The sequence below is a fragment of the Neovison vison genome, chromosome 4 (assembly GCF_020171115.1).
Source record: "Neovison vison isolate M4711 chromosome 4, ASM_NN_V1, whole genome shotgun sequence".
Lineage (NCBI taxonomy): Eukaryota > Metazoa > Chordata > Mammalia > Carnivora > Mustelidae > Neogale > Neogale vison.
The window spans coordinates 1125429-1136571 of NC_058094.1; the positions used below are offsets into that span (position 1 = coordinate 1125429).

Here is an 11143-nt window from a genome sequence, read left to right on the forward strand (position 1 = left end):
CCACGAAAGGCCGATTTCCGGACTGTGCACACTGTTGGCGACGAGGCCATGTCGGGTCCCGCCTGTGCCTGCCCTCGGGTCCCCCTCTGCCGTGGGTGGCTGAGGCCCGCGAGTGGCCAGGGATCTGCACCCCAGGGGCCAGGACACCCCACCCACGCACAGGGACAGACTCTTAGCCTTGAGCAGATGTGCCTGGACGAGACCAGACCATTCAGACGAAGGTTAGGGTTAGGTCCACGCAGACCCTCCCCCAGGAGGACCAGTCTGTGTGCCTGTCAGACAGCCGTGCTCTGGTCTCCGCTCCGTCCTCGAGGCCACAGCGGGACGTCCTCAAGTTCCCTGGGCAAGCTGCTCTGCTGCAATGGATCTGGAAGGCCAGCTTTCGGGGGAGGGCCGGGAGCCCAGCTGCGTGGCCGGTCCTTTCCGGCGGGGCCGGGTCCCAACACCTGGCAGGCCCCTTAGACCCTCGGCAGAACAGCAGCGGGACCCCGGAGCAGCCCCCCGTCCCCCGCGCTCCCTGCCAGGATCTGGGGCAGCCTCATAACTCCGAAGCCTCTCTCCCTCGTACACCACATTTATTGACTCTCCCAACGCCCGGCCCCGGGACGAACGGGCCACAGGCTGTCTGGGGTGCAGGGGTGGGCTCAAGCTGTGTCCCACCCCCGTGTCCCTGCAGCTGCCTGGGGGAACCAGAGAGCAGCTCAGCCCCAGCAGCTGTCCGGGCTCAGTCCCAGCAGCAGGAGCAGGCAGGCGAAGAGAGCGCAGGTGCGTTCCTGGGCCTGTGGCTCCCAGCGCACCTGGGGGGCGTCCGCCTGCACCTCCAGCCCGCATTGCTCCAGCAGGACCCAGGCAGGTGTCTCTGGGTCCCAGCTGCTCCCCAGGACCTCTGGTGGCAGGGACACGCCCCTACACTGCTGCCAGGGGCTGCTCTGCTCCAAGACGCTCCCCACCTGCCAGAACAAGGAGGGAGGTTGTTGTGAGCTGTGCGTGCCCGCCTCCCCCCATCGCTCCTCCCTAGGACCCCCTTCACCCCTGGGCCCAGCCACCCACATGTGTCTTACCAGGTCCAACCGCCCAGAAAGCTCTCCGGTCTCCAGCATCTTCCCGAGCACCGCATGCTGGGTCTCAGTCAGCACTGGGGGGAGACTTCCGCTCAGAGGGGGTTCCAGAAGGCCTGGCCCGACAAGCCCCTACCCCTGCCCCGCCCGGCCCCACTGCAGGAGCCTCTTACCGGCCAGTGCTTCCACCAGGTAGAGGACAGGGCGCGCCAGCTGCCCTTCTAGCTCCCCGGAGCTGTTCACCAGGCACTCCAGGACGGCGCCCGCTGGACCTTCCAGGGTGGGCACCACCCCACAGCTCAGGCCCTGCTCCAGCTGGGGACGGGGCCGGACGGTGAGTCCAGGCGGCGGGTGCGGGCCCCTCCCGCCGGCCCTCCTGCCCCGGGGCTGCTCACCTCGTCCTCCAGAGTTTGCAGGGCCCGCTCTTCCCGCAGCACCTGCGCTAAGCCCGCCAGCAGCTGCCCGCACAGTTCCCGGGACAAGCACCGGAGGGCCCGGACTTGGGCCCACACCTCTGCCTGCAGGTCCTGGAAGTCTCCCTTGAACGCAGGACCGACCTCAGCAAACCCGTCTGTGGGGAGAGGACTAGCACTGACCTTGGAGAACCCTGGTGGGGAAGGGCAGACTCCCAGGTGGGAGAAAGGGGTGCCCGCCCACGTTCCCGGGCTTGTGGAGCAGGTACTGACCTGACCGTATCGTTAAGCCTTTATAGTGTAAGCCTCCGGAGAGCTCGCATTCGATTGTTCGCCTTTCAAAAACCAGCTTGCGGTCTGGGCAGGGCAGGGCGAGTCAGGGCCGGGAGCAGGCCCCTAGGCCTCACCGGCCATCACCACCACCCAGCACTGGCAGCCCAGGGCAGAAGGGAGGCTTGGGCCGAGGCTGGAGTGAAGCTGAGCGGGGCTGGTGTTGGTTAGGCCGTAGAGCTCCCCTGCCCCGGCTTTCCTCGGGCACTGGGGATCCCGGCCGGGGCCTGCCGGCCGAGCTGAGCTGCGCAGAAGGCCCCGGGCTGGGCGGGAGGCGCCCACCTCACCTTCACTGGGCGGCATGAAGGTCTTCGGCCTCTTGCCCTTCTTATCCCAGTAGAGGAGGACATCTGTAGCCCCGGGGGGGAACAGAGATGGGGCAGGTCGCCCAGTGACCCCAGCCACTGCCACACCCCCGGGGGCTACCCTGTCCCGTCCCAGGCCCGACCTCGGCTCCTAGGCCGCCCGGGAAGCTGGGCCTCCTCGCCTCTCTGCCAGGGCCGCAGGAGGCACCCCAATCCCAGCTCACCCCAGTCAGGGTCAACGAGCAGCTGGGCCACTTGGAAGGCCAGGACGGTGCCCGCGGGGATGCTGACCTTCGTTTTCTGGCTCCGACGGCCCTGGCCTTGTCCCTGTGGGGTGGAGAGGGGCTCGGGCCTGGCTCTAGGTCATGGGCTGAGGAGGCTGGGTGCAGGTGGGGGGGTCTGCCTGGGGACACCCCGCTGGCCTCCCCGACCCCTGCCCAGTTCACGACCCTCGCCGCACACCTGGAAAGATAAGGCTCCAAGCAGCGCAAACTGGCCGGATCCCTCGTGCTTCTGGGTCTGGCTGACGGTCACCTCCTCCTGCGTCTGCAGGACCTCTGTCACCACGCACACGTCGCTCTTGCAGTTGCGCAGCTGCCCCAGGACTTTGTGCTCCGGCTGCCGCAGGCGCCTGTGGCAGGTGGTTGACCTGGAGGCTGTGGTGGGGGGCAGGGGGTCCTGCCCTCCCCCTCTGTGGGCCACGCTGCTTGGGGGCTGCTGCGGCCCAGGAGCCCAGGACCTCCGGGGGGGCCCAGGCCCGGGATTCCCATCATTCCCTCCCGGGGAGCTCCCAACAGTGATCCTGGGGGGTGGGCCATGGTGGGGGAGGCACAGACCCAGGAGTGCTCCGTGGACACCGGCAGACCCTGGCGATACCCAACCCTCGGCCGCTGCTCACCTAGCCGCTCCTTCCCCCACTTGCTGCCCCTCCCTGGATTGAAATTTCAAAACTCTACCCTGAACTACTGTTGCTCTTCACCCCTGTCCCGTGTGGGCTCGGCTCGGCCTGGCCCCGCCGGCCCTCAGGATGCCGTCACCCATCACCTCGGCAGCCTCGTCCCCCTCTGCCGGGCTTGACGGGCCCCCGGGGCCTGTACTCCCCCCACCCCGGCCGCCGTGCTGACCCTTGGCCTTTCACGGCCACCTGGTGACTCCTGATGCCCCGGGCTGGTGACCCGGGGGCTGCCCGGGGGCTCACCTCTCTCGCTTCATGGCGTCCCAGACGTTGGGGTCCACTTGCCGTGTGCACACTTTCATTGAGATCCTGAGGTACTCGGACACCGACGCCTGGCCCGCAAGCCTCCCCTGTCCCGCGGCTTCCAGCTCCCCGCCGCCCTGTGCCTCCCCGTCCGTGCAGTCGAAGACGCGGATGGGCGTGCTTTGTTTCACGTCTAGAGCCAGAGCAGAGCTGAGGGCCCGTCCCCCCGTCGGTCCCCGGCCCCTCCCGCGCAGAGGGTTGGAAAGGCCGTGTTGTTGGAAGGCTGAAAGCCCAGAGGCGCGGAGCCCGCAGCAGGCCCCCCGTCCCTCCCCTCCCAGAGGACGGGGTACCTGGTTCTGGGGCGCCAGGCTCCAGAATGTCCCTGATGGACAGGTTGAGGCCCGTGTAGCGGGCTTTCTGGAATCGCGACATTGGGAGCTTCCTGCGCAACAAGCAGTAGGGCTGGAAGCCGGCGGAGCTCTGCAGGCTGTCCACGGGGATCAGCTTGCCGCCGTGGTCCAGCTCCCGGACCACTCTCTTGACCACGCCCTCGAAGGTGGATGCCATGGCTCCTGAGGAGGACAGATGGGCCAGCCGTGTTGCCCTCCGGCTAGAACAGTGGGGGATGGGGGCACCACTCGCTGCTTGGATGCCTCCACCGGCAGGGAGCTCTCTTCCTCCACAGGCCGGCCTGGGACGCTCTGACGGGCAGAAAGCTCCACTCCTGCTGGTGACCACTCAGCACAGGAACAGTGTCTGCCCGCCACCCCCTCGCAGCCGCGCCTGGGGCTGCTGAGCGCCTCTAGGCTGGGATGGGGTTCGCAGGCCTCTGTGGGACTCAGGCCACCCGCGCAACAGGACTGTGGCCGGAGTGCCCACGGGAAGCCCCGGAGAGCCTGGGACTCTTAGTGCTTGCTGAGCAGGGGCCAGGGGAGGCCAGAGGTCTCAGGGTGCCCCCAGCCCCACGCTCTCGTTACTGGGGCGGCCGTCTCCCTGGGTGAGGCGTTCAGAGGGCAGGAGAAGCAGCAGGGCCCACCAAGCTTCCGGGGACTTGGCAAGGGGCCCACACAAGGCTCTGCCCCAGCGTCCCCAGCTTCCAGGGATGCCCTCTGAGGCTCTTCCTGTGCCCAGAATTGCATGAGCCCCCAGCCCAAGGCTGAGGCTTCAGGGACCAGAGCCTACAGCAGGCCTGACCCAGCACACAGGAGGCCTGGGCCCCAGGCAGAGCAGCCGGCCTTTCCCGACCACTCCTGCCAGGCGGAGACCTTTGAGCCTCGGTGTGGGTCTGGATTCGGAGTGGGCCACGGGGTACCGGGAAGGGGCCCCCCTGCGGTCGAACCCGAACCCAGACAGGCTTCCTAGAGGCCTCAGGCTTCCCTAAGCTTGCCTGGGAGGGTGCTGGGACCTCGTGGTCGCCCAAAAGGGGCGGCATCGCCCCCACTCAGCCGGAGCTCCCCCTCACCAGGCAGTGGGGACGGCACTGGGCGTGGGCTGCAGCTCACCGCGACGGTCACCCCTGGTTCCGGGCCCACGACGGGAAGCAGGTCCGCCCTGCAGACCGGAGCTGGGAAGCGTGCAGGGAAGTGCACGGCTGCGGGAGCCCAGACCCAAAAGTGAAACTTGAGTCTAGTGACGTGACCGGCCGGCCCTCCCAGAAACGCCCCTGCCAGTGCACCCCGTGGGGCCCCACCCGCGGCCCCAGCGCCCTCGCCTCCCCCTCCAGCGGGAGGTACTTCCCGTGGCTTCCTTCTTACAGCTGGAGCCCAACAGACACGGCTCTGAAGGCGCGGACGGCCGGCAAAGCCGTGGAGATGTGCGCATCCACACCCAGCTGGGAGCCGCCAGCCCGGCCCCGGCCTCGCGCGAGGCCACTGCACGCCTGCCTGCGGCTGTCACAGACCCCACAGAGCAGGGGGGCGGGGGCAGAGGGACCCTGCGGGGCCACCGACAACCACGCTCAGCCTCGCCCTCTCCTCTCCTGCGTGGGTTCAACAGAAACGAGGGCGTCTGTTCACGCACCAGCCCTCCGCGAAGGCTCACGCGGCGTCCCCTGAAACACCAAAACGTAGAAGCAACGCAGAGGCGCATCAGCCGAGGAAAGGGCTCGGGACCTCCGTCCAGGGGAAGACCCAGGAGGGAGGGAAGGACATACTGACGGCCCGGGACACGGATGAGCCTCAAACGCAGGCCCAAGCCCTAGAGACAGAGTAGATGAGAGGTCGCCGGCTTAGGGGGGTCGGGGAGTGACGGCTGACGCGTACACCGTTTGTTTCTTTCTTTTTTTCAAGATTTTATTTATTTGAGAGAATGGGAGCGAGGGAGCGTGAGAAGGGAAGGTCAGAGGGAGCAGCAGAGCCCGATCCAGCGGGGAGCCTGACGCGGGAATCCATCCCGGGACTCCGGGGTCCCGACCCGAGCGGCAGGCCGTCGCTCACCCAACAGCCCCCCAGGCGCCCCACGTGTGTGCTCATGCATGTGTTTGGGTCTGTACACGCTTGTGTGTATTGTGCGTGATCTCGGGGTGGGGGCCGCAGGCCTGTGCCGCACCCGGGGTTGCGGGTACCAGAAGGCTGTCCTGTCTGGTCCCCGCCTGGTCCCTGCACGCAGCCGCCTCTGGGGGACCGGGTGTGAGGCAGGGGCGCCCGGCAGGAGCCATCGGCGGGCAGGAGGGGCAGCACCTGGGCCACGTGGGCCACGGTGACCACGGAGGTTGGCCCACGGTTCCCGCCTGCCTTGAGGCCATTGCCTGGGGCTGCAACACCTCGGGCTGGGTGCGGGGGGGGGGGGGCGTTGGTGAGTCTGTGCATTTCCTTGGCCCGTTTCCAGTTTTCCATCAATAACCAGAGTGAGAGGGACTTGCCAGGCCCAGGGCCTCTCGCCGGGACGTCTGGACTCCTGACTCTTGACGGAGGTCAGAGGTCAGCCTGACAGGACAGGACTGAGCCGGCCGGGAGAGGAGCGGGAGAGAAGGTGGGAGGTGCCGGTCCTGCGCCCTGTCCCCTCCCTGGTTCCCTTTCAAAGAGCAAGGGGGCCACCAGGACTGAGGGCGAGGGCCAGGAGCTCTGGGGCGACACCATGTCCACCTCGAGCCCACCCTGCGTTACTCTGAAGCGGGTGGGGCTGCCCTGGGGGTCCACATCCAGGGAGGACACACGTCTCTGAAGGCAAGCCGTGACCCCAGACTGAGGTCCATGGAGGTCATTTCCGTGTGGGCGCCTTGAGGTGGACGTCACTTGCTGCACCCAGGGACTCTGCCTCCATCCGCCGGCTGGCCGTGCCGGCAGGGGGTGGCCGGGGCTGGCACGGGCTGGTGCAGGGCGGGCTGTGGCAATCCGTGCAGACGCTGCCGTGCGGGTGCCCAACCCTGGGCAAACACACAGGCCATTGAGATCCCAAAGATAACTCAGAGAGCTCTGGAGGGAACCGCCCCATCACGGAGGAGATGGGACTGTTAGGGCCGTTTTAATGTTAAAACCTGTTTAACTCTTAGGGCTGCTGAGCCAGAGCGACTCCATGTTGCCCAGGTAGCCGTGTTGTTGTTTACACCCACGGACTTCATCCGGGAATAAACGCCCCCGTCCTTCCTGGTATGGTTCCGGGTATCGATTCCAGGAGTAAACGCCTTAACAATAGAAGCCAGGTACGTTGGGTCTGCGGTTATGCCCTGAAACACCACCTGGCCTGTGAGATCGGGACAGGGTCGCTCTCTTCGGAGGCGGCCTTGGCCGGTCAGTCTGACTTCTAATGCTTGGCATAGAATAAGGCTTTGCATTACTTTCACTTTGTCTCAGTCTCGTTCCTTTGATGACGGACCCCAACAGGACAGTGCCCCGAGGCCGCTGCATTCCAGGCTCAGGGTGTTGGGCACCAGGGCCGGTGCCAGGGGCCCCAGGTTCTGCTGGGTCCACGACGGGCCCCTGTGCAGCCCATCACCACACCAGCCCGGCCCGGAAGGGGGAGCAGCCCAGGACCAGCTCCTCCCAGAGCTGACTCCTCCGGGGACATTCCCCAGCTTCCTGTGGTACCCATGACCTTGCCAGGTGGTCATTGCCCACGCTGTCCACAGGCTGCCCTGGGGGCTGGGCTCCCCTTCCTCCAGTGGCTGCCCCTCCCCCTCCCTACCTCTTCTACCCCCCCCCACCCCCATCCCTGGCCAAATCACCTTCTGTCCTGCCCACATCTCTGTCCCGCCCTCTGACCCCCGGGAGCCCTTGCTCCAAAAAGCAGACGCTGTCAGGATTGGAGACCTCTGACCCGATGCCGCTGCAGGGCCAAGCGCAGACGAAGTCCCATCTCGTGGGGACTGAGTCCCCCGCGGGGCATTCCTCCTGCTCAGCACGGTGGCCACCCTGTCGGTAGCCCAGGCGTTGGGGTGCCTCTTCCCAGCACTAGCTTGGCCCAAGTAGGGGAGCTCTCTGGGGAATGGGCCAGCACCAGAGTGGGGGCCCTGGTGGTTCAGGGGCAGTTCAGGGGTGCCCCTGGACTCAGGAGGGGTGTGAGCGGCAGGAAGGCAGCTTCCTTTGAAAGCCCCCTACTGCGGGACCTGCTGCGATCTCTCGGGTTCCCTGAGCTTCCCACCTGCTGCGGAGAAACCCACGCCACAGGGTGGTTCCATCCCGACGGGGCCTCTGCTCCAGGAAGCGGCCCCCTCGCTCTGGCTTCCGGTTTTCTGAGTCCCCCTCTGCCCAGGCTGGGAGAAGCGATCACTGCTGCTGGATGGAGTCCAGGCGTTGCTGGGGCGGGAGGGGAGGAGTCACCGGCGGGACCCTAGAAGAGGTCTGCTCAGTGCTGGGCCGTGAGGACGGTCTCCGCGAGATCCACCCATCCTGGTCCCCAAGAGCCTTGGGGAAATGCCGTGATCGAGGGAACCGTAGACCCCAACACTTCTCTCCAGAAGGATCTGGCTCAGAGCGTCTGAGGGTCATGCTTTTGAGTGAGGGTTGGGGGTGGGGTGCGATGCCGGGTGAAGCGGCGTCCCTGGGGTCCCCGGGGGCGGCTGTCTTCTGCAGTAACTTCCTGCTCCCTTCCCTCTGGGAGGAAAGGGGAGGGGGCACCCGTGGTGGAGTGGTCCCGGCCCACCAACCACCTGTTCCCACCTGACAGGGGCGTCCCCAAGGGGTGCATGTGCAGCAGCAATGTGCTGGCAGGACAGCTGCAGGGCGTGCCCGTGGCGGGAACCCTGGCTCACTCTTTCATCACGTCCTTTTTAGGCACCGAGGTGCCCCCTGACCCGGTCAGTACCTCTCTCCCTTGCGGCTGCGCCCCAGAGAGCAGACCCCAAAGCCAGTCCTTGCCGGGGAGGGACGGTCTGGCCGCGGCTTTGCACAGGCAAGTGGTCAGCCCGGCTCAGCTGAGCCCCCGGGCAGGTGACCCAGTGCTGCGTGGGGGAGCGGGCAGCCCTCAGCCAGGGGTTAGGCGGTCCTCACCCTGCCCCATGGGCTGCGCGGCCTTCACTAAGCCGTTTCCGCAGACGTTGGCCCCAGCTGCCGGCCAGGGCCCCAGAGTGGATCTGGCTGCTCGTGCAGAGGCGTGGCTGGATCGCGTGTGTGCCCATCTGGGACTAGGGGTGCGGGAGCCCCACCGGGGGGAGCGGGCGGCCTTTGTGGCCTATGCCCTGGCTTTCCCCCGGGCCTTTCAGGGCCTGCTGGACACGTACAGTGTGCAGAGGTGAGGCCCAGGTTCTACCCTGGGTGGGCCCTGCAGAGTAGCTGCGGCCTCTTGGACCTTCGTCCTTCCTGCCGGCAGGAGCGGTGTCCCTAACTTTCTGGCAGTGGCCCTGGCGCTGGGGGAGCTGGGCTACCGAGCGGTGGGTGTGAGACTGGACAGCGGTGACTTGCTCCAGCAGGCCCAGGAGATCCGCAGGGTCTTCAGGACAGTTTCGGTCCAGTGAGTCCCCTGGGGCGGCTTATGCCCACTGAGAGATCCTCTTGGGGGCGGGGGCGTTGGGCCGGGGCCCAGGAGGGAGCAGTGTGTCTCTCCCCAAGGGAGGAGATCTGACCTGGTTGCTGCCAGCAGAGACATCGGGACCTTGGCAGGGAAATCAGGGATGGGTTCGCTCGGGGGCTCATAAGCAAAAGGCCAGCGCCCGGGTGGCCGGAGGCAGACGGTCAGCTGTGGGGGAGGGGTGCGTAACCGGGAGGGAGAGCGGATCGGTGCACCAGGGACCATCTGAGGGGCTGCCCCCATCACAGGTTCCAGACGCCCTGGCTGGAATCCATCTCCATCGCCGTCAGCAACAACATTGGCGAGGAGGAGCTGGCCCGGCTGGCCCAGGAGGTGGGGTAGGGCAGGGGCGGGCCAGAGGGGGGCTCAGGGGTCCCTGGGCCTGCAGACGCTGACAGGCTTCCGTGCCACCTTCTCTCTCCTGGTCCAGGGCAGTGAGGTCAACGTCATTGGCATCGGCACCAGCGTGGTCACGTGTCCACGCCAGCCTTCCCTGGGCTGCGTCTATAAGGTCGGGGTGGGATCTGGGACCCAGCGGGGTGGGCCTGAGGGACCACTGGCCGGGGGAGGAGAGTCCGGCAAGCCCCGTTTCTGCAGCTGGTGTCCGTGGGAGACCAGCCGCGCATGAAGCTGACCGAGGACCCCGGGAAACAGACGCTCCCTGGGAGCAAGGCCGCTTACCGGCTCCTGCGCGCCGATGGTGAGGCCCGGCCCACGCCTCCCACGCCTCCCTGGTCCTCCTCAAGTCCCCAGGCCCCCCGCGTTATTCTCGGCACACACTCAGGGTCTCCGCTGTTGGACGTGCTGCAGTTGGCGGAGGAGCAACCCCCCCAGGCTGGCCGAGAGCTCAGGGTCTGGCCTCGAGGGGCCCAGGAAGCCTGGACCGTGAAGCCTGCCCGTGTGGAGCCCCTGCTGAGACTCTGGGTCCAGCGGGGACAGGTAGCCTCCTCCTCCTCCCTTAGTCTGCTCCTCCAACCCAGGTGGAGCCCTGGTCCCTGGTCCCTGACCCTGACTGCGGACCCGACCCTTGCCTTCCCTCTTCCCTCCAGCTGTGTGAGCCCCTCCCATCTCTGGCCGAATCGAGAGCCTTCGCCCAGCTGTCCCTGAGCCATCTGAGCCCGGAGCACAAGCGGCTGGAGCAGCCTGCCCCCTACCCCGTAGGTGCAACCCCGCCCCCATGCGCCTCCATGCACCCCCACCCCCCCTCGCCCCCTTGTCCCCCAGCCTCCCCTCCATCCCTGTGGCCACCCATCATCCTCTCTCCTTCCTGTAGGTGGCGCTGTCTGATAAGCTCCGGACACTGGTGGCCAGCCTGCTGGCCGGAGGGTCCTCATGAACATGACGGGGTCAGGGCCACCACAGACCAACACGAGTCACTCTCTGTCCTGCACACCGTGTCATGTGTCTTTCTTTGCCCATCTTGCTGCTCACCGGACCCCCAGGGCCTGCATGGGAGGCTGCCCTCGGGGGTCAGCGCCTGGGTTCCAGCTCCCAGGGAGGCCCAGGCACTGCCAGGGTGGGGAGATGGCCCCGGGGCTGGGGTCTGAGGGCGGCCGGGCGCTAGGCCGAGGCTGGCAGTGGGAGGCTTGTGCATCTGGGCTGTGGGGCCAGGTCTGAGGCCGGAGGGAAAGGGGGGCTCATGGTGCCCACCTAGGAGCTGATGCGGTTACTGCCGGAGGCTGGGGAGGGAGAGCCACGGGTTGGGGCTGAGGAACCGAGAGGGTCTTGGGGATTTCCGGGATCCAGGCGTGGCCCCAGATTCCCACGCTGGCCAAGGGCACCCCATGGAGGGGTCAGCGGGACGCCTCATGCTTGCCAAGCCCAGGAGAAGCCCGGGCGTCCCTGGGCACTGCGGAGGCCGCCCTGCGGGACTCTATCAGGGGGTCGCTGTGCTCC

General features: G+C 67.1%; 2 protein-coding genes across 3 annotated transcripts; one reads left to right on the forward strand and one right to left on the reverse strand.

The window, feature by feature from the left end:
• Positions 1–558: 558 nt before the first annotated feature.
• LOC122905491 (gasdermin-D-like) lies at positions 559–4917 on the reverse strand. 2 transcript variants are annotated; one of them, XM_044247054.1, is made up of 11 exons: positions 4807–4917; positions 3655–3876; positions 3305–3497; positions 2569–2737; positions 2331–2433; positions 2089–2151; positions 1745–1828; positions 1454–1629; positions 1232–1373; positions 1062–1135; positions 559–950 (listed from the first exon to the last, which is right to left on the reverse strand). In XM_044247054.1, the coding sequence occupies exons 2-11, from the start codon at positions 3869–3871 to the stop codon at positions 702–704; spliced, it is 1470 nt and encodes a 489-aa protein (XP_044102989.1). In that variant the 5' UTR covers positions 3872–3876; positions 4807–4917; the 3' UTR covers positions 559–701. The 2 variants fall into 2 exon arrangements, with proteins under 2 accessions (XP_044102989.1, XP_044102988.1); XM_044247053.1 differs by having other exon boundaries at positions 4767–4917.
• Positions 4918–8613: 3696 nt separating this feature from the next.
• LOC122905492 (nicotinate phosphoribosyltransferase-like) lies at positions 8614–10637 on the forward strand. Its single transcript, XM_044247055.1, has 8 exons — positions 8614–8971; positions 9050–9190; positions 9496–9580; positions 9678–9758; positions 9845–9947; positions 10032–10186; positions 10297–10404; positions 10521–10637. Exons 1-8 carry the CDS (start codon positions 8739–8741, stop codon positions 10581–10583), a joined length of 969 nt encoding a protein of 322 aa, XP_044102990.1. The 5' UTR covers positions 8614–8738; the 3' UTR covers positions 10584–10637.
• The last annotated feature ends 506 nt before the right edge of the window (positions 10638–11143 follow it).